At 47.0% G+C, this 18,471-nt stretch overlaps 1 protein-coding gene across 1 annotated transcript; it reads left to right on the top strand.

Moving 5' to 3' along the window:
• Positions 1-312: 312 nt before the first annotated feature.
• zgc:158376 (uncharacterized protein LOC100101643 homolog) lies at positions 313-18,471 on the top strand. Its single transcript, XM_044330521.1, has 11 exons — positions 313-478; positions 2,809-3,009; positions 5,928-6,071; positions 7,173-7,259; positions 7,341-7,526; positions 8,710-8,742; positions 8,931-10,234; positions 13,662-13,825; positions 14,410-14,571; positions 14,841-15,062; positions 17,907-18,471. The coding sequence occupies exons 2-11, from the start codon at positions 2,824-2,826 to the stop codon at positions 18,215-18,217; spliced, it is 2,799 nt and encodes a 932-aa protein (XP_044186456.1). The 5' UTR covers positions 313-478; positions 2,809-2,823; the 3' UTR covers positions 18,218-18,471.

The raw sequence follows: 18,471 nt of genomic DNA on the forward strand, positions 1-18,471 counted from the left end.
ATTATTGTTGTTTCGTACTGTACAAATATTTGGACAAATTGTATTTTGATGCTTTTGCAACATTGTTCTCAAACTTTCACGTCAATAAAGCCCGTTGTCATTGATCATTGACTGTATATAAAGATATTGATCATAGACTGTATATATAGATATTGATCAGACTGTATATAAAGATATTGATCATAGACTGTTTAAATATATTGATTATAGATTGTACACATAGATATCATCATAGATTGTATACATAGATATCAATCATAGACTGTATACATAGATATCGATCATAGGCTGTATATATAGATATCGATCAGTATCGCTTGGAGGCGCTGTTAGCCGGGAGCTAACCGCGGCTAACAGCGCGGAGAGAGGAACAAGGAAGCGGACGGCTCGCTGCGCTGCTCCGGAGCTAACGCGGGCTAACGGCTGCTAATATCCTCTCTAATGAGCGACCCAGGAGCATGCGACCTGATACGAAGAGGTGAGTGCACGCGGGTTTACCTGCCTGCTACAGCCGCGTGTTTGTTCACCTCCACCTGCCCGCGTGGTGTTTAACAGAAGGACAGATAATGAAAGAGGAAGCATACTGCACACAACAGCTAGCATGCTAACATGTTAGCGAGCGTTACGTACCTTTTCATATCCCAGGGGGTGGAGGGGTGTGTGTGTGTCATCTCACATACTTTAACCTTTTATTAATGATCTAAAGATGTTTACTGATGTGTTTGTGTTTGTCCGCCGCAGAGATATTTATGTGACTGTGACGTGTTAGCCGTTAGCTGTTAGCAGCTATCTCGCATCTTCATTATTCCTGGTTGCTAACTTGTGTTAGCTAGCTTTATGCTTTTGTAATATTTCTGTTCAATCTGACGATAAAAAGCCTCCATGTGGGCCGTCACAGATTAGTTTCTACATCATTCAGAAGCAGAATGCAGAGCAGGGAGTTTCTACACATGGATAATTGATTACACAATCAATGGCTAACGTTTAAAGGACGGTTTCACAATGTTTCGAGTCTGTCTGAGAACAACAGTCAGGAGCCCAAATGAACATTAAAGCTGTGTTTCTTGCTGTAATCATTCCTCCTGTTCATACTGACCATTAGAAGATCCCTTCATAATGACCTTACAATGGAAGTGATGGAGGACAAAATCCACAGTCCTCCTTCTGTGCAAAAACTGTATTTCAAAGTTTATCTGAAGCTAATATGAAGCTTCAGCGTCCAAATGAGTCAAATCAAGTAGATATCTTTCAACGTTACAGTCTTTTTAGTGCCAAAGTTCCTCTTTTTGTTACTATACTTCCACCTGCAGCTCAACAGGGAAACACTGTCCGAGGAAACACAAAGAGGGAATTTGATGCTAAAAAGACTGTAAATGTGTCAGATATCCACTTGATATGACTAACTCAGACTGCTGAAGCTGAATAGAAGCTTCACACAGACTTTTAAATGCATTGAAAGCACATTTGAAGGATCTTTTAATATCCAGTATGAACAGGAGGAATGATTACAGACACCTGACTGCTGGTTTAACACACTGAAAACACTGGGAACACTGGGAACTGATCCTTTAACTCCACAGTTTGCTCAGCTAGCTGCTGGTTTGATTAAGAAATACAAAAACATTAAACTACTTACAGAACATAAAGGTAAATGAATGATGTGCTGCAGAGAAAAGAGAAATTTAAAAAAACAAACAGAAGATAAACAACAACAACATAAACAAGATAAAGCAGAAATAAACAAAAACAGCTGCGTCTGGTAGTTCACTCACTATAAATGTGATTTTTATTAAGATCCAGCAGCTGTTAGAAGCTTGAACGTTGTTCATTTTTTGTTGTTTATGACTCCGGATCATAGAACACGGTGTAGTGTTGTCTCCATAGTAACTGAAGCCTCGCTGTGGTCCAACACACCCCCCCGTCCAGCCGGAGCCGCTCGGTGTTTCACCAAATATGATGCTGACAGGAAGTCCAGTGACGTCACCACTAGACACTCAGACTAACTGTTGTTCTCTGCAGGTTGAGTTTTAATGTCAGTCGGTTCATCACTGTAGTCACATGACATATGTCATTGATGATCATTAACTGAGTGAATAAATAACAACAAGCATCTTTCTGGTGTTTTAATCCAGAATCTAACAGGTGGATCAATCTATTCTCATGATCAATTATCTGATTATTGTCTTTATTAGAGTCCAGCGTCCACAACCCAGAACTGTTTCTCACTGAGAGATAGTTCATAGTTGTTCTGTTGATCCACTAATCGATTTCATTGATGAATCATTTCCTTCTGGACAGATCAAATAGTGAATTCCTTCACAAACATGAATGTTATTTACTGTTTATGTTTACTGTTTATCTGGTTTCAGCCTGATGAGCTGATCCAGTCTCTCATTGACAGAAATGTTCTCAGAGAGTGAAAATCAGAAGCAGCAGACATGTTGATGTTTAGAGGAAGTGAAACTGTTAGAGAGCAGCTGTGACACAAACACAGATGGAAAGATGAAATGTAAACTGGAGCCGTGATGATGATGAGCAGAACGTCCAGTTTTTCTTCATCATGTTATTTAAACTCTAAACGGAAACGAGTGTTTCTCTGATGAATGAATCTGCTCGCATCTGTTCCTGCGACGCCGTTAATAAACATCAACAGTCACGCTGAAGGTTTCGAGCTCTTTACGAAGCTTTGCAGGAGGGATCGAAGATGAAAATGTTTGACCCAAACAAAGATGGCCGCCGGGTGAGGAAACAGGCTGCCAGCGAGCTGGTCTCACTAACCGTCAACCTGCCTCTTGTGTCTCCGTGCAGCTGACTTGTTCGGGGATGTCGGGCAGTAAGGCGCTGGGCGGCGGGGCTGGCGGCGGGGCGAGGCGCAGGCGGACGCGGTGCCGGCGCTGCCAGGCCTGCATGAGGACCGAGTGTGGAGAGTGTCACTTCTGTAAGGACATGAAGAAGTTTGGAGGGCCCGGCCGGATGAAGCAGTCCTGCCTCCTGAGACAGTGCACGGCGGTGAGACGCACGCACGTGCACGCACACATGCACGCACGCACACACACACTGTAACACACACAGTAACACACACACACACACACACAGTAACACACATACACACACACTGTAACACACATACACACACACTGTAACACACATACACACACACTGTAACACACACACTGTAACACACACACTATAACACACACACATGCAGACACACACTGTAACACACACACACTCACTGTAACACACATTGTAACACACACACTCACTAACATGTCCAAACATTGAAGGTGAGATCTGTGTGAGTGTGTGTGTGTGTATTACTGTGTGTGTGTGTTATAGTGTGTGTGTTACAGTGTGTGTGTGTATTACTGTGTGTGTGTGTGTGTGTGTTATTGTGTGTGTGTGTGTTATAGTGTGTGTGTGTGTGTGTATTACTGTGTGTGTGTTATAGTGTGTGTGTATTACTGTGTGTTTGTGTTACAGTGTGTGTGTGTATTACTGTGTGTGTGTGTGTGTGTGTGTGTGTTATAGTGTGTGTGTGTGTTATTGTGTGTGTGTGTGTGTTACAGTGTGTGTGTGTGTGTGTATTACTGTGTGTGTGTGTGTATTACTGTGTGTGTGTGTGTGTATTACTGTGTGTGTGTGTTATTGTGTGTGTGTGTGTGTTACAGTGTGTGTGTATTACTGTGTGTGTGTATTACTGTGTGTGTGTATTACTGTGTGTGTGTGTGTGTGTGTTACAGTGTGTGTGTGTGTGTTACAGTGTGTGTGTGTGTGTGTGTTACAGTGTGTGTGTGTGTGTTACAGTGTGTGTGTGTGTGTGTGTGTGTGTTACAGTGTGTGTGTGTGTGTTACAGTGTGTGTGTGTGTGTGTGTGTTACAGTGTGTGTGTGTGTATTACTGTGTGTGTGTGTGTATTACTGTGTGTGTGTGTTACAGTGTGTGTGTGTGTATTACTGTGTGTGTGTGTTACAGTGTGTGTGTGTGTGTGTGTGTATTACTGTGTGTGTGTATTACTGTGTGTGTGTGTGTTACAGTGTGTGTGTGTGTTACAGTGTGTGTGTGTGTTACAGTGTGTGTGTGTGTATTACAGTGTGTGTGTGTGTGTGTGTATTACTGTGTGTGTGTATTACTGTGTGTGTGTGTGTTACAGTGTGTGTGTGTTACAGTGTGTGTGTGTGTTACAGTGTGTGTGTGTGTGTTACAGTGTGTGTGTGTGTGTTACAGTGTGTGTGTGTGTGTGTATTACTGTGTGTGTGTGTTACAGTGTGTGTGTGTGTGTGTGTGTATTACTGTGTGTGTGTATTACTGTGTGTGTGTGTGTTACAGTGTGTGTGTGTGTTACAGTGTGTGTGTGTGTTACAGTGTGTGTGTGTGTGTGTGTGTATTACTGTGTGTGTATATTACTGTGTGTGTGTGTGTGTGTTACAGTGTGTGTGTGTTACAGTGTGTGTGTGTGTTACAGTGTGTGTGTGTGTGTTACAGTGTGTGTGTGTGTGTGTGTGTATTACTGTGTGTGTATATTACTGTGTGTGTGTGTGTGTGTTACAGTGTGTGTGTGTTACAGTGTGTGTGTGTGTTACAGTGTGTGTGTGTGTATTACAGTGTGTGTGTGTGTGTTACAGTGTGTGTGTGTGTTACAGTGTGTGTGTGTGTTACAGTGTGTGTGTGTGTATTACAGTGTGTGTGTGTGTGTGTGTGTTACAGTGTGTGTGTGTGTGTTACAGTGTGTGTGTGTGTGTTACAGTGTGTGTGTGTATTACAGTGTGTGTGTGTGTGTGTTACAGTGTGTGTGTGTGTATTACTGTGTGTGTGTGTGTATTACTGTGTGTGTGTGTGTGTGTGTGTGTTACAGTGTGTGTGTGTGTGTTACAGTGTGTGTGTGTGTATTACTGTGTGTGTGTGTGTGTTACAGTGTGTGTGTGTGTGTATTACTGTGTGTGTGTGTGTTACAGTGTGTGTGTGTGTGTGTGTATTACTGTGTGTGTGTGTGTTACAGTGTGTGTGTGTGTGTGTGTGTATTACTGTGTGTGTGTGTGTGTGTTACAGTGTGTGTGTGTGTGTGTGTATTACTGTGTGTGTGTGTGTGTGTGTGTGTGTTACAGTGTGTGTGTGTGTGTGTGTGTATTACTGTGTGTGTGTGTTACAGTGTGTGTGTGTGTGTGTGTGTGTGTGTGTGTGTGTGTGTGTGTGTGTATTACTGTGTGTGTGTGTGTGTGTGTGTTACAGTGTGTGTGTGTGTGTGTGTATTACTGTGTGTGTGTGTGTGTGGATTCTTTAAGTAGCATCAGCGGGGAGCCGGAGCCCAGCAGGCGCTGATGCTAGGTTACCGTGGTAACCAGAGATGGCTGCTGGCGCTGCGAGCGAGATTTGGCTTTGATCCATCGTCGTGGTTACACAAACCAACACACACACAGCCTGTCGATGTGCTGCTGCTCATCATTTTACTATGATAGGTTTATTTATTGATTAATTTACTAAGTGATTAATTAATGAGTGGTTCTGGGAGGAGCAGCAGGTGGAGGAGGAAGAGGAGGATGTGTTGGTGAAGAGGAAGAGGAGGAGGAGGATGCCCTCTGCTGGTCTCTCAGAGGAGCAGGAGGAAGATCTTCATCTTCTTCATTTGATTGTTTTAGTAAAAGCTGCTGTTACTTTAAATATTATAACTTATAACACGTCAATCAATAGTTTCCTTTCTTCTATATTTGTCTTCATGTTTGGATCCAAACCAACAAGGAACTGATCAAAGTTATTGATACATCTGATTCTATAAACTAATAAAACACGTCAGTGAGTCACATGAAGGACTGATGAAGATGAAGAAATCCACACACCTGTCTCACCTGTCTGTCTGTGTGTGTGTGTGTGTGTGTGTGTGTGTGTGTGTGTGTGTGTGTGTGTGTGTGTGTGTGTGTGTGTGTGTGCAGCCGGTGTTGCCTCACACGGCGGTGTGTTTTGCGTGCGGCGAGGCGGGGAAGGAGGACACGGTGGACTCTGAGGAGGAGAAGTTCAGCCTGTCTCTGATGGAGTGCACCATCTGCAACGAAATCATCCACCCCAGCTGCCTCAAGGTGCGTCACACCTGCACTCACACCTGAGCTCACTTTTATTTCCCTTTTTTTTTTTAAATGTTTTGCTTCATAAACAAACATGAACAGTGTGATGAAGTTTAAAACTGTGACATCTGAACATGTTGTGACGATGCAGGTTGAGGATGAAGGTTTAATGATGATGAGGATGATGTGGGTTACTGCAGCAACAGAGAGGAAAAATACTGAATCAACAGTTTGATTTTGATCAGAAAGACCCGTCGGCTGCGTCCTCTAAACTGGTCACACTGGTCCAGCTGGTCGGTCAGTCTGCAGGTCACTGACGGCGAAACATCTGAACCTGGAAGGTTTACTGTCAGATCCACAGGTCATGTGACCGCACCAGGCTGGACGATGAAAAGTTAAAACACTCGACCACAGTTTTGTACGCTAGTTGATAAAGTTAGTGACTCAGCAGGAAGTGAAGAAGTGTCCAGGCTGTGTGTGGTTCGTCCCACTGAGCTACTGAGCCTCCTGTTTGTTAAGTTAATATATTGTTAAATTGCTAATATGTCTTTATGTGTTTCTTCAACAATCATCTGATCCAGCAAACACCAAACAAGAGTCAACGGCAGAACAAGCTGTTTGGCATCGGCAGAGAAGATTTTAGCAAATTTTTCATGGGTGCAACCCACATCCTCAGCTCTGCTGCTCGTCCCACAGACGCATGTTCCTTATAAATGTGACTCCATTTAAAAGAGAAATAAACCAATAAGCATCGTTACAACAAAGAAATAATCTACCAAACACACATTTCCTTCATTTTTAAGTTTATTTAAAGCTTTCCACAGTTCAACATGTCGGCCGTCTGGTGACGATATTCTGTAATGAAATAAAACAAACAGCAAATATCTGTTAACGACACACTCTGTTTTCAGAGAAGAACATTTAAAAAATGTGTTTTAAACTAAATAAAATGAAAAGCAGTTTGATTTCTTGCTTCTGGATTGAACTGAAGCTCTGATTCACTCAGAGAGGAAATCAGATGTGTTGCAGGTTTAAATGCGGCGCAGGAAGACGTCTGTGTGTGTGTGTGTGTGTGTGTGTGTGTGTGTTACAGTCGGTACTGTTGTGTCTCTGCAGATGGGGAAAGCTGAAGGCATCATCAACGATGAGATCCCAAACTGCTGGGAGTGTCCAAAGTGCCACAAGGAGGGCAAGACCAGTAAGGTAAGACTGGTCCAGTACTGAGGGTCCAGTTCAGTTTCCAGCATCATGAGTCTGTATTAAACCAGCGTCTGTCTGATCCAGGACCAGGCCGACGGCTCGGGGAAGCGCAGGCTGGATAACGGGGAGGTCGGCCGCTGGAAGCTGACGGACGACCCGCCCCCGAAGAAGAAAGCCCCTCCCTCCCTGGAGGAGGGCGGGAGGACGGAGGGGGGGCACAAGAGGAAGAAGGAGAAGGAGCTTCCTCCAGACAGCGGACCCAAGAAGAAGGTGAACGTCGTGTTTCTGCTCTGAAACGCCACATAAACACGTAGAAACATTACAGCGTCGTGCAGCTGCTGGTCGAGGTCAGTCGTCGTGTGTTGGTGAGCGGCGCAGAGTTCACCGTGCTCACAAACACAACCGTCACAACCTGTCTGTCTGTTTCTGGCACGACGTCATTTAAATACCTGCTGCAACATCAGATTAATGATTAAAATGTAAATCATCTTAATGTGTCAGTGAATCAGTCTGCATTGATCTATCAATGATAAATCAATACGTTCTTACTGTATGAAAAGCTTCAACAAACAGCTGATCAGAGTTTGATCAATCAGTATGTATCAATGGAGCTCTGATACTACGAGTCGCCATGGCAACAAGTAAATAAAAGGCAGAGCCTCCGTGTTAATGCAGTGGATGTCGAGATATTAATAAAGTTTTATTCAATGTCTGATAATTCATCATTTAACAGACTTTAATGTTATTAATGATGATAAAGTGGAATCTGACTGTATCAGGGCTGCAGCTACATTACACACGGTCCGGTTGCCATGGTAACCGACCCAGAGTTTAGGTCACCATGGTAACTTTCACTCATCCTGAATCATCAGAGTCAGAGTGGATGTTTCACTGTTAACCTTCGTTAAACTCTCTGATGTCACCGGGCTGCTCCAGTTTAACCACACACACCAGTACACAGGTCAGACTGGTGGTTAAACTCTCTGCAGACGTCGGTCAGCAGCTCATCTGCCTCTTTTATAACTTTCCTCTTAGTGAAAGTAGCGTCTCGTGTTTTCTCCTCGACACACGTCGTCGCAGTGTAACATTAATTAAACTGTGACGAGGTGAGCTCGTTAAAGTTCCTGCTTCACCAAATCAGCTTCTTTGTTTTATTTCTATGGTTGCTATAGTAACTGATGCTGATCTGTGGTGATGTGTCGTGACTCTGAACCAACCCCGTCTGTGATTGGCTCGGCTGTTTCAGAGCTATGAGAGCAGTGATGTGATTGGCTGAGAGAGTATTTATTAATCAGCTGATCTATATTCACCTTCATCCAGCCGCTGCTGCACAGACGTGAACCAGCAGCAGGTTGTTGTGCTGATTAAACGGCTCCGGGTCTTATTATATTTATTTTGATATGAGTTATATGATCTCATGAACTGTGACTCACAGCTCGCTGTTTCTTTCCAGATGAAGGGCGCACACGAAAAACGCCTCAAAAAGGTACGAAGCTTTCATTAAAACTTTATTTAAAACATTTATTCAACAAACTGCCTGAAGTTGAAATAAACATTAAACACAAAGATGAGCCTGTAATTAATTACTACACTTAGTTTCACTGTAATTAACTATAAAAACAACACAAACACAGAAAAGATGATATTTATCATGTGACTCTTCTTCTCCATCAGAAACCCAAACAGGAGGCGGTGGAGTCCAACGGTCCCACCTCCTCAGCTGGAGGAGGAGCCGGAGGACTGCAGGGCTCCTCCACCTCCTCCTCTTCGTCCTCTCAGCCCGGGGGAGGAGGAGGCGGGGGAGGAGGAGGCGGAGGTGCGGGGGGGACGTCGAGCGCAGACCAGCGTTCCCATCACAGAGAGAAACTGGAGCGCTTTAAGAGGATGTGTCTGCTGGAGCGCCGGCCCGAGTCCTCGTCCTCCTCCTCCTCCAGCTCCGAGTCCGACTCCGAGTCCGACTCTGACGACTCCCTGCGAGGGGAGCAGGGGGGAGGAGGCTCCTCGCCGTCCTCCTCCTCGCCGGCCCCGCCTCCTCCCGTCGTCTACGGCAACAGCAGCGGGAGCCGGGCGGAGAGGGAGAGGAGTCGCAGCGAGCGGGAGAGAGAGAGGGAGAGGGAGCGGCGGCTGGCCGAGCTGGGTTTCAGCGCCAGCGAGGAGTCGGAGGGGGAGGGAGGGAGGGGGGAGGAGGAAGAGCGGGAAGAGGAGCAGGCGGCGGACAAGGCCCGGCGGAGAGGAGGGGAGGCGGGGCTTCTGCCGCGGGGACGGAAAGGAGCAATGATGGACGCGGAGGAGGAGGACACGCCCACCTCAGACAGGACCAGGAAAAACTCCACCTCCCTCCCCCCGCCGTCCCCTCTCTCCTCCAATCAGATGCCTCCGTCCTCGCAGCACGACGGCTTCACGGGGAAGCAGCGCAGCAACGGGCAGGAGGCGCGAAACGGACGGACACGGGGAGGAACAGGAGGGGGCAGGGAGGGGGGCGAGAAGGAGAACGCCAGCGGTGTTCTGACCAATCACAGACACGGCGGGGGAGGAGGGGGCGGGACTAAAGGCAGCCGCGGCAACAAGATCCGTAGCAACAGTAAGAACCAGACGTCCGGCTCCAGGAACATCACCTCCTCCTCGTCCTCCTCCATCCCCACCTCCAACGGGGGAGGAGGAGGAGGGGGAGGTACGGGGGCGGGCGGCCTGCTGATGTCAGCGATGGCGGCGTCGCCGTGCTCCCAGCCGTCCCGCCTCGCTCCGCGCTCTCAGATGATGAAGCGCAGCCCGCCGGCCGTGCCGTCGCCGCCGCGGCCCGTCCAGATGGAGAGACACCTGGTGCGTCCTCCGCCCGCCTGCCCCGAGCCGTCCTGCCTGCCGCTGGACTCAGGCTCCTCCCACATCATGACGCGTGACGTGTGGCTCAGAGTCTTCACGCACCTCAGCCAGAGAGAGCTGTGTGTCTGCATGAGAGTGTGTCGCACCTGGAGCCGCTGGTGAGTCCCTCAACTTCACCACAAGTTATTGACGGAGCCGGTTTGATCGTTTGGTAATCAGACTGATCGGTTGTCGGTCCGCCGCCGGTTGAAACTGATGGATTACTGAGAAATTGTGTCAGTGTGTCAGTTAATGTGCAGTACAGACTACAATGTGTCAGTTAATGTGCAGTACAGACTAGTGTGTCAGTTAATGTGCAGTACAGACTACAATGTGTCAGTTAATGTGCAGTACAGACTACAGTGTGTCAGTTAATGTGCAGTACAGACTACAATGTGTCAGTTAATGTGCAGTACAGACTACAGTGTGTCAGTTAATGTGCAGTACAGACTACAATGTGTCAGTTAATGTGCAATACAGACTACAGTGTGTCAGTAAATGTGCAGTACAGACTACAATGTGTCAGTTAATGTGCAGTACAGACTACAGCGTGTCAGTTAATGTGCAGTACAGACGACAGTGTGTCAGTAAATGTGCAGTACAGACTACAATGTGTCAGTAAATGTGCAGTACAGACTACAATGTGTCAGTTAATGTGCAGTACAGACGACAGCGTGTCAGTTAATGTGCAGTACAGACGACAGCGTGTCAGTTAATGTGCAGTACAGACTACAATGTGTCAGTTAATGTGCAGTACAGACGACAGCGTGTCAGTTAATGTGCAGTACAGACTACAATGTGTCAGTTAATGTGCAGTACAGACTACAATGTGTCAGTTAATGTGCAGTACAGACTACAGCGTGTCAGTTAATGTGCAGTACAGACTACAATGTGTCAGTTAATGTGCAGTACAGACTACAGTGTGTCAGTTAATGTGCAGTACAGACTACAGTGTGTCAGTTAATGTGCAGTACAGACGACAGTGTGTCAGTAAATGTGCAGTACAGACTACAGCGTGTCAGTTAATGTGCAGTACAGACTACAGTGTGTCAGTAAATGTGCAGTACAGACTACAATGTGTCAGTTAATGTGCAGTACAGACTACAATGTGTCAGTTAATGTGCAGTACAGACTACAGTGTGTCAGTTAATGTGCAGTACAGACGACAGTGTGTCAGTAAATGTGCAGTACAGACTACAATGTGTCAGTTAATGTGCAGTACAGACTACAGCGTGTCAGTTAATGTGCAGTACAGACTACAGCGTGTCAGTAAATGTGCAGTACAGACTACAATGTGTCAGTTAAAGTGCAGTACAGACTACAGTGTGTCAGTTAATGTGCAGTACAGACTACAATGTGTCAGTAAATGTGCAGTACAGACTACAATGTGTCAGTTAATGTGCAGTACAGACTACAGTGTGTCAGTAAATGTGCAGTACAGACTACAGTGTGTCAGTAAATGTGCAGTACAGACTACAGTGTGTCAGTAAATGTGCAGTACAGACTACAATGTGTCAGTAAATGTGCAGTACAGACTACAATGTGTCAGTAAATGTGCAGTACAGACGACAGCGTGTCAGTTAATGTGCAGTACAGACGACAGCGTGTCAGTTAATGTGCAGTACAGACTACAGTGTGTCAGTTAATGTGCAGTACAGACTACAGTGTGTCAGTTAATGTGCAGTACAGACTACAATGTGTCAGTTAATGTGCAGTACAGACTACAGTGTGTAAGTTGATGTGCAGTACAGACTACAGCGTGTCAGTTAATGTGCAGTACAGACTACAATGTGTCAGTTAATGTGCAGTACAGACTACAATGTGTCAGTAAATGTGCAGTACAGACTACAATGTGTCAGTTAATGTGCAGTACAGACGACAGCGTGTCAGTTAATGTGCAGTACAGACTACAGCGTGTCAGTTAATGTGCAGTACAGACTACAGTGTGTCAGTAAATGTGCAGTACAGACTACAGCGTGTCAGTTAATGTGCAGTACAGACTACAGCGTGTCAGTTAATGTGCAGTACAGACGACAGCGTGTCAGTTAATAAATGCTGCAGCTTGTCTCGTCTGTTGTTTCCCCAACAGCTGGAAAAGTGAAGGTGTTAGCTCTGAAGTTAGCATCAACGGGTTAGCCTAGCCTGATGACACTAAACAGAGAAATGAGTGGCTGCTAATCTTATATAATAATTATTACCTTTATTACCACAAATATACAGAACAGCCAATAAACATGCAGAACCTGAGCTGATTGTAGTTGTTGCAAATAATACTGATGAGGCCTTCATACATGTCGTAAAGGCCTTTGTTCTACCAGTGTTATCTCTCTCTGTGACCTATGAACCTGTTGACACACACACACACACACACACACACAGGACCAATTAGAGTTTTAGAGCTGTGTGTGTGTGTGTGTGTGTGTGTGTGTGTGTGTGTGTGTGTGTGTGTGTGTGTGAACAGGTTCATAGGTCACAGAGAGAGATAACACTGGTAGAACAAAGGCCTTTACAACACGCATGAAGGCCTCAGGATCATGTGAACATGCTGTAATGATGTCATACAACACACCTGCTAGTTGAGATCTCAGTGTTCAGTATCTTTATCTACACTGACATTTGTTGCCGTTAGCCGTCCAAGATGGCGGCCCTGCTCAACCAATTATATTTAGGGAAACAGTGGTGACTGACTCCGCCCACCAGTGGCGAGCAGCAGAGCAGTGATGGGAGTTCAAATAAGTCAAGATCTCCTTCAGATTCTGCACGTGCTCAGTGCAGTTTTCTCCTCACAAGACACTGCTCACGTGAGCACATACTCTGTGCACGAGTGCTGTGAAAGATAATAATAATAATAATAATAATAATAATAATAATAATAATAATAGTGAGGATCTGCTGCTTTTCTTGGACTTGTGACGTTTTCAGTGTTTTCTGGTGTTTGAAAGACCAAAAGATGAATCCAGAAATTAATAAACAGTCATCATTAATTGCCTCTAGAGGCAATGATTAGGCGATTAATTAATTAGTTGATCAGAAGATTAATCAGCAACTATTTTGATCATTTAATAATCATTTTAAGGAAAAAATCCCTCAAATTGCTGATTGTAGCTTCTCAAATGTGACGATTTGAAGTCTGAATGTTTTATATCCAACTGTTGATCAGACGTCTCCTTTATGAAATTAAATTCTTTAAAAGAACTTCTGCTGTGTTACATCATACATAACAGTGCCGATCAGTTTTATATCAAAATAAAAAAATGTAATTTTCAAATTGCACAAACTGTGATTTTTACTCTGTTTACGTCCAAAGATGGTTTTGTAGAAGAAGAGATCTACTCTGTTAGTCTGATGCTTGTAAAAGATAAAGAACAGGATTCTTCACCAGCAGAGTGATGAGTCTGTCCCCACATACAGGATCTATGTAGAAACACATAGATCAGAGATTATGTTTGTTACAATCATGTAGTTTAATTAATGGAAGATAATGACAGTAGAGACAGAGCTGTGGATGAGTAGAAGACTCTGAAGATGGTTGTTTCTGTCCTGCAGGTGTTGTGACAAAAGGTTGTGGACTCAGATCGACCTGAGCCGGCAGCGCTCCATCACCCCCCCCATGCTGAGTGGTATAATCCGCCGGCAGCCCGTCTCCCTCAACCTGGGCTATACCAACATCTCCAAGAAACAGCTGATGTGGCTCATCAACCGCCTGCAAGGTAACCACACAGGGAGTCTCACCTGATTCACCTGTCAGTCTCACCTGTCACCTGTCAGTCTCATCTGTCAGTCTCACCTGTCAGTCTCACCTGCCAGTCTCACCTGTCACCTGTCAGTCTCACCTGCCAGTCTCACCTGTCACCTGTCAGTCTCACCTGACTTACCTGTCATTCTCAGCTGTCACCTGTCAGTCTCACCTGACTTACCTGTCAGTCTCGCCTGTCACCCGTCAGTCTCGCCTGTCAGTCTCACCTGTCACCCGTCAGTCTCACCTGTCACCTGTCAGTCTCGCCTGTCACCTGTCAGTCTCGCCTGTCAACTGTCAGTCTCACCTGTCACCTGTCAGTCTCACCTGTCAACTGTCAGTCTCACCTGTCACCTGTCAGTCTCACCTGTCAACTGTCAGTCTCACCTGTCACCTGTCAGTCTCACCTGACTTACCTGTCAGTCTCACCTGTCAGTCTCACCTGTCAGTCTCACCTGTCAGTCTCACCTGTCACCTGTCAGTCTCATCTGACTTACCTGTCAGTCTCATCTGTCAGTCTCACCTGTCAGTCTCACCTGTGTCACCTGTGTTGTTCAGGTCTGTTGGAGCTGAACGTGTCGGGCTGTTCGTGGCCGGCGGTCTCGGCTCTGTGTCAGGCCGTCTGTCCCTGTCTGAGGCTGCTGGATCTCAGCAGAGTGGAGGACCTGAAAGACTCCCACCTGAGAGAGCTGCTGGCCCCCCCACCTGACACCAGGACAGGTGAGACCTCCCTTAGAAACACTTCTAAAGGATCAGATGTAGTGTTTAGTTTCAAAGAGCTTCCTGGAACTTGTTCTGACTAATATGTTCAATTTATTTAAAATAAATTAAGTTTGTCAATGAAGGATCTGTGAACACACTGATTCAGCTGTTTTTAGGGATCAATTACAGATGAATTTCAGGGTATTTTAGGGATCGTTGTCCTTCAGATGAAAGCGGTTCATTATCTTTTCTCCCGCCTGTTTTCTGCTCTGTGATTGGCCGATCAGCCCACGGTGAAACCAGAGTGGGGCGTTTCCAGAACGTGACGGAGCTGCGATTGGCCGGTTTGGACCTGACGGAAGCGTCGTCCCGCCTGTTGGTGCGTTACGTTCCTCGTCTGGCCAAGTTGGACCTGAGTCAGTGCGGAAACATCACGGACCAGACGATCCAGACCCTGACGTCCCCCATCTCCCCCCTGAGAGAGAGCCTGACCCACATCAACCTGGCAGGTAAACACCGGTCCACGTCAACAACAGTCGACACATTTCTGTCTAATCAACTTAAATCAGCTGTTGAGTGTTTGAATGTCAGATGTTGCTTTTCTCTATGAAGTCTGATACAATTAGAGAGATTTATAAGCTTCCTTTACGGACCCATAACAAAGATCTGATGTCTTCTCCCGCCTGGTTGGACGGAGACGTATCGGTAAAACGGAGACGTGGTTCAAATCAGCCAACATGAAGTTTGGTGCATGAGGTGAAATCCACTGCAGTTCTTTTTATAAACAGTTGTGAAGTTGTGGGAACTGTGTGGGCAGGTCAGATAACAGTTCAACATCTGGTGGACAGATGTGTTCTCAGAGCTCCAGTATGGTTTAACATAGAAACACACCTCACCACCTCCAGTTCCTCACTTCAGCCTCTCCATCCAGATGAACCAGATCCAGAACCATCGATGGTCCAGGTCCAGGTCCAGGTCCATGTCCAGGTCCATGTCCAGGTCCATGTCCTGGTTCATGTCCTGGTTCATGTCCAGGTCCAGGTCCATGTCCTGGTCCATGTCCTGGTCCATGTCCTGGTCCATGTCCTGGTTCATGTCCTGGTTCATGTCCTGGTTCATGTCCTGGTCCTGGTCCATGTCCTGGTCCATGTCCTGGTCCATGTCCTGGTTGCACTTAAACCTGCTTTTGTTTCTGGTGCTTTAGATGTTACAGTAATAATAAGGTGCTGCAGGTGCTGCAGGTGCTGCAGGTGCTGCAGGTGCTGCAGGTGTTGCAGGTGTTGCAGGTGTTTCAGGTGTTGCAGATGTTTCAGGTGCTGCAGGTGTTGCAGATTTTTCAGGTGTTGAAGATGTTTCAGGTGTTGCAGGTGTTGCAGGTGTTTCAGGTGTTGCAGGTGCTGCAGGTGCTTCAGGTGTTTCAGGTGCTGCAGGTGTTTCAGGTGCTGCAGGTGCTGCAGGTGTTTCAGGTGTTTCAGGTGCTGCAGGTGTTTCAGATGCTGCAGGTGTTTCAGATGCTGCAGGTGTTGCAGGTGTTTCAGGTGTTTCAGGTGCTGCAGGTGCTGCAGGTGTTGCAGGTGTTGCAGGTGTTTCAGGTGCTGCAGGTGTTTCAGATGCTGCAGGTGTTGCAGGTGTTGCAGGTGTTGCAGGTGTTTCAGGTGTTTCAGGTGTTTCAGGTGTTGCAGGTGTTTCAGGTGTTGCAGGTGTTTCAGGTGTTGCAGGTGTTGCAGGTGTTGCAGGTGTTGCACGTGCTGCAGGTGTTTCAGGTGTTGCAGGTGTTTCAGGTGTTTCAGGTGTTGCAGATGTTTCAGATGTTTCAGGTGTTTCAGGTGCTGCAGGTGTTTCAGATGTTGCAGGTGTTGCAGATGTTGCAGGTGTTTCAGGTGCTGCAGGTGTTTCAGGTGTTGCAGGTGTTGCAGGTGTTTCAGGTGCTGCAGGTGTTTCAGGTGCTGCAGGTGCTGCAGGTGTTTCAGGTGCTGCAGATGTTGCAGGTGTTTCAGGTGTTTCAGGTGCTGCAGGTGTTGCAGGTGTTGCAGGTGTTGCAGGTGTTGCAGGTGTTTCAGGTGCTGCAGGTGCTGCAGGTGTTTCAGGTGCTGCAGGTGTTGCAGGTGTTTCAGATGTTGCAGGTGTTTCAGATGTTGCAGGTGCTGCAGGTGCTGCAGGTGCTGCAGGTGCTGCAGGTGTTTCAGGTGCTGCAGGTGTTTCAGGTGCTGCAGGTGTTTCAGGTGTTGCAGGTGTTTCAGGTGCTGCAGGTGTTTCAGGTGCTGCAGGTGTTGCAGGTGTTTCAGATGTTGCAGGTGTTTCAGATGTTGCAGGTGCTGCAGGTGTTGCAGGTGTTTCAGGTGCTGCAGGTGTTTCAGGTGCTGCAGGTGTTTCAGGTGTTTCAGGTGCTGCAGGTGTTTCAGGTGTTGCAGGTGTTGCAGGTGTTGCAGGTGTTTCAGGTGCTGCAGGTGTTTCAGGTGCTGCAGGTGTTTCAGGTGCTGCAGGTGTTTCAGGTGTTTCAGGTGTTGCAGGTGTTTCAGGTGCTGCAGGTGTTGCAGATGTTTCAGGTGCTGCAGGTGTTGCAGATGTTTCAGGTGTTTCAGGTGTTGAAGATGTTTCAGGTGTTGCAGGTGTTGCAGGTGTTTCAGGTGCTGCAGGTGTTTCAGGTGTTGCAGGTGTTGCAGGTGTTTCAGGTGCTGCAGGTGTTGCAGGTGTTGCAGGTGTTTCAGGTGCTGCAGGTGTTTCAGGTGCTGCAGGTGTTGCAGGTGTTTCAGGTGTTGCAGGTGTTTCAGGTGCTGCAGGTGTTGCAGGTGTTTCAGGTGTTGCAGGTGTTTCAGGTGCTGCAGGTGTTTCAGGTGTTGCAGGTGTTTCAGGTGCTGCAGGTGTTTCAGGTGTTGCAGGTGTTTCAGGTGCTGCAGGTGTTGCAGGTGTTGCAGGTGTTTCAGGTGTTGCAGGTGTTTCAGGTGTTGCAGGTGCTGCAGGTGCTGCAGGTGTTGCAGGTGTTGCAGGTGTTTCAGGTGCTGCAGGTGTTTCAGGTGTTGCAGGTGTTTCAGGTGCTGCAGGTGTTGCAGGTGTTTCAGGTGTTGCAGGTGTTTCAGGTGCTGCAGGTGTTTCAGGTGTTTCAGGTGTTTCAGGTGTTTCAGGTGTTTCAGGTGCTGCAGGTGTTTCAGGTGTTTCAGGTGTTGCAGGTGTTTCAGGTGCTGCAGGTGTTGCAGGTGTTGCAGGTGTTTCAGGTGTTTCAGGTGTTGCAGGTGTTTCAGGTGTTTCAGGTGTTTCAGGTGCTGCAGATGTTTCAGGTGTTTCAGATGCTGCAGGTGTTGCAGGTGCTGCAGGTGCTGCAGGTGTTTCAGTCTCTCTCTCTCTGTGTGTTTCAGGTTGTGTGAAGGTGACGGAGCAGTGCGTCCCGTTGCTGCGTCGCTGCACCTCCCTGCAGATGGCGGACCTGCGCTCCTGCTCCCTCCTCTCCTCTGAGATCGGACAGCTCCTCTCCTTCCCCACCCACACCTCCTCCTCTTCCTCCTCCTCCACCACCACCTCCTCCTCCTCATCTTCCTCTTCTTCTGCCACCACAACCACCACCACCACCACCACGGTCGCTGCTTCCTCCTCCACGTCCGCGTCCTCCTCCTCCTCCTCCTCCTCCTCCTGTCCTCCTGAAGACAGAACGCTGCTAAAGAACAGCTAAAGCGCTCCATGATGACGTGACACTTGAGTTTCAAGGCTTACAAGCCCCGCCTCCCGCCTCGTTACACTACAGACAGGTGAGGAAGAGGAGGAGGAGGGACCTGTGCAACATTTCTCCTGATAAAGTGTTTGAGGAAAAAGCGACCACAGAAGAAGAGGAGGAGGAAGAGGAGGAGGAAGAGGAGGTGGAGGAGAGACGTATTTTGGGAAAGTTGTCGGTAATAGTTGAGTAAAAATAGAAACCCTGAGCATGTA

Source organism: Thunnus albacares, chromosome 17 (genome assembly GCF_914725855.1).
Source record: "Thunnus albacares chromosome 17, fThuAlb1.1, whole genome shotgun sequence".
Lineage (NCBI taxonomy): Eukaryota > Metazoa > Chordata > Actinopteri > Scombriformes > Scombridae > Thunnus > Thunnus albacares.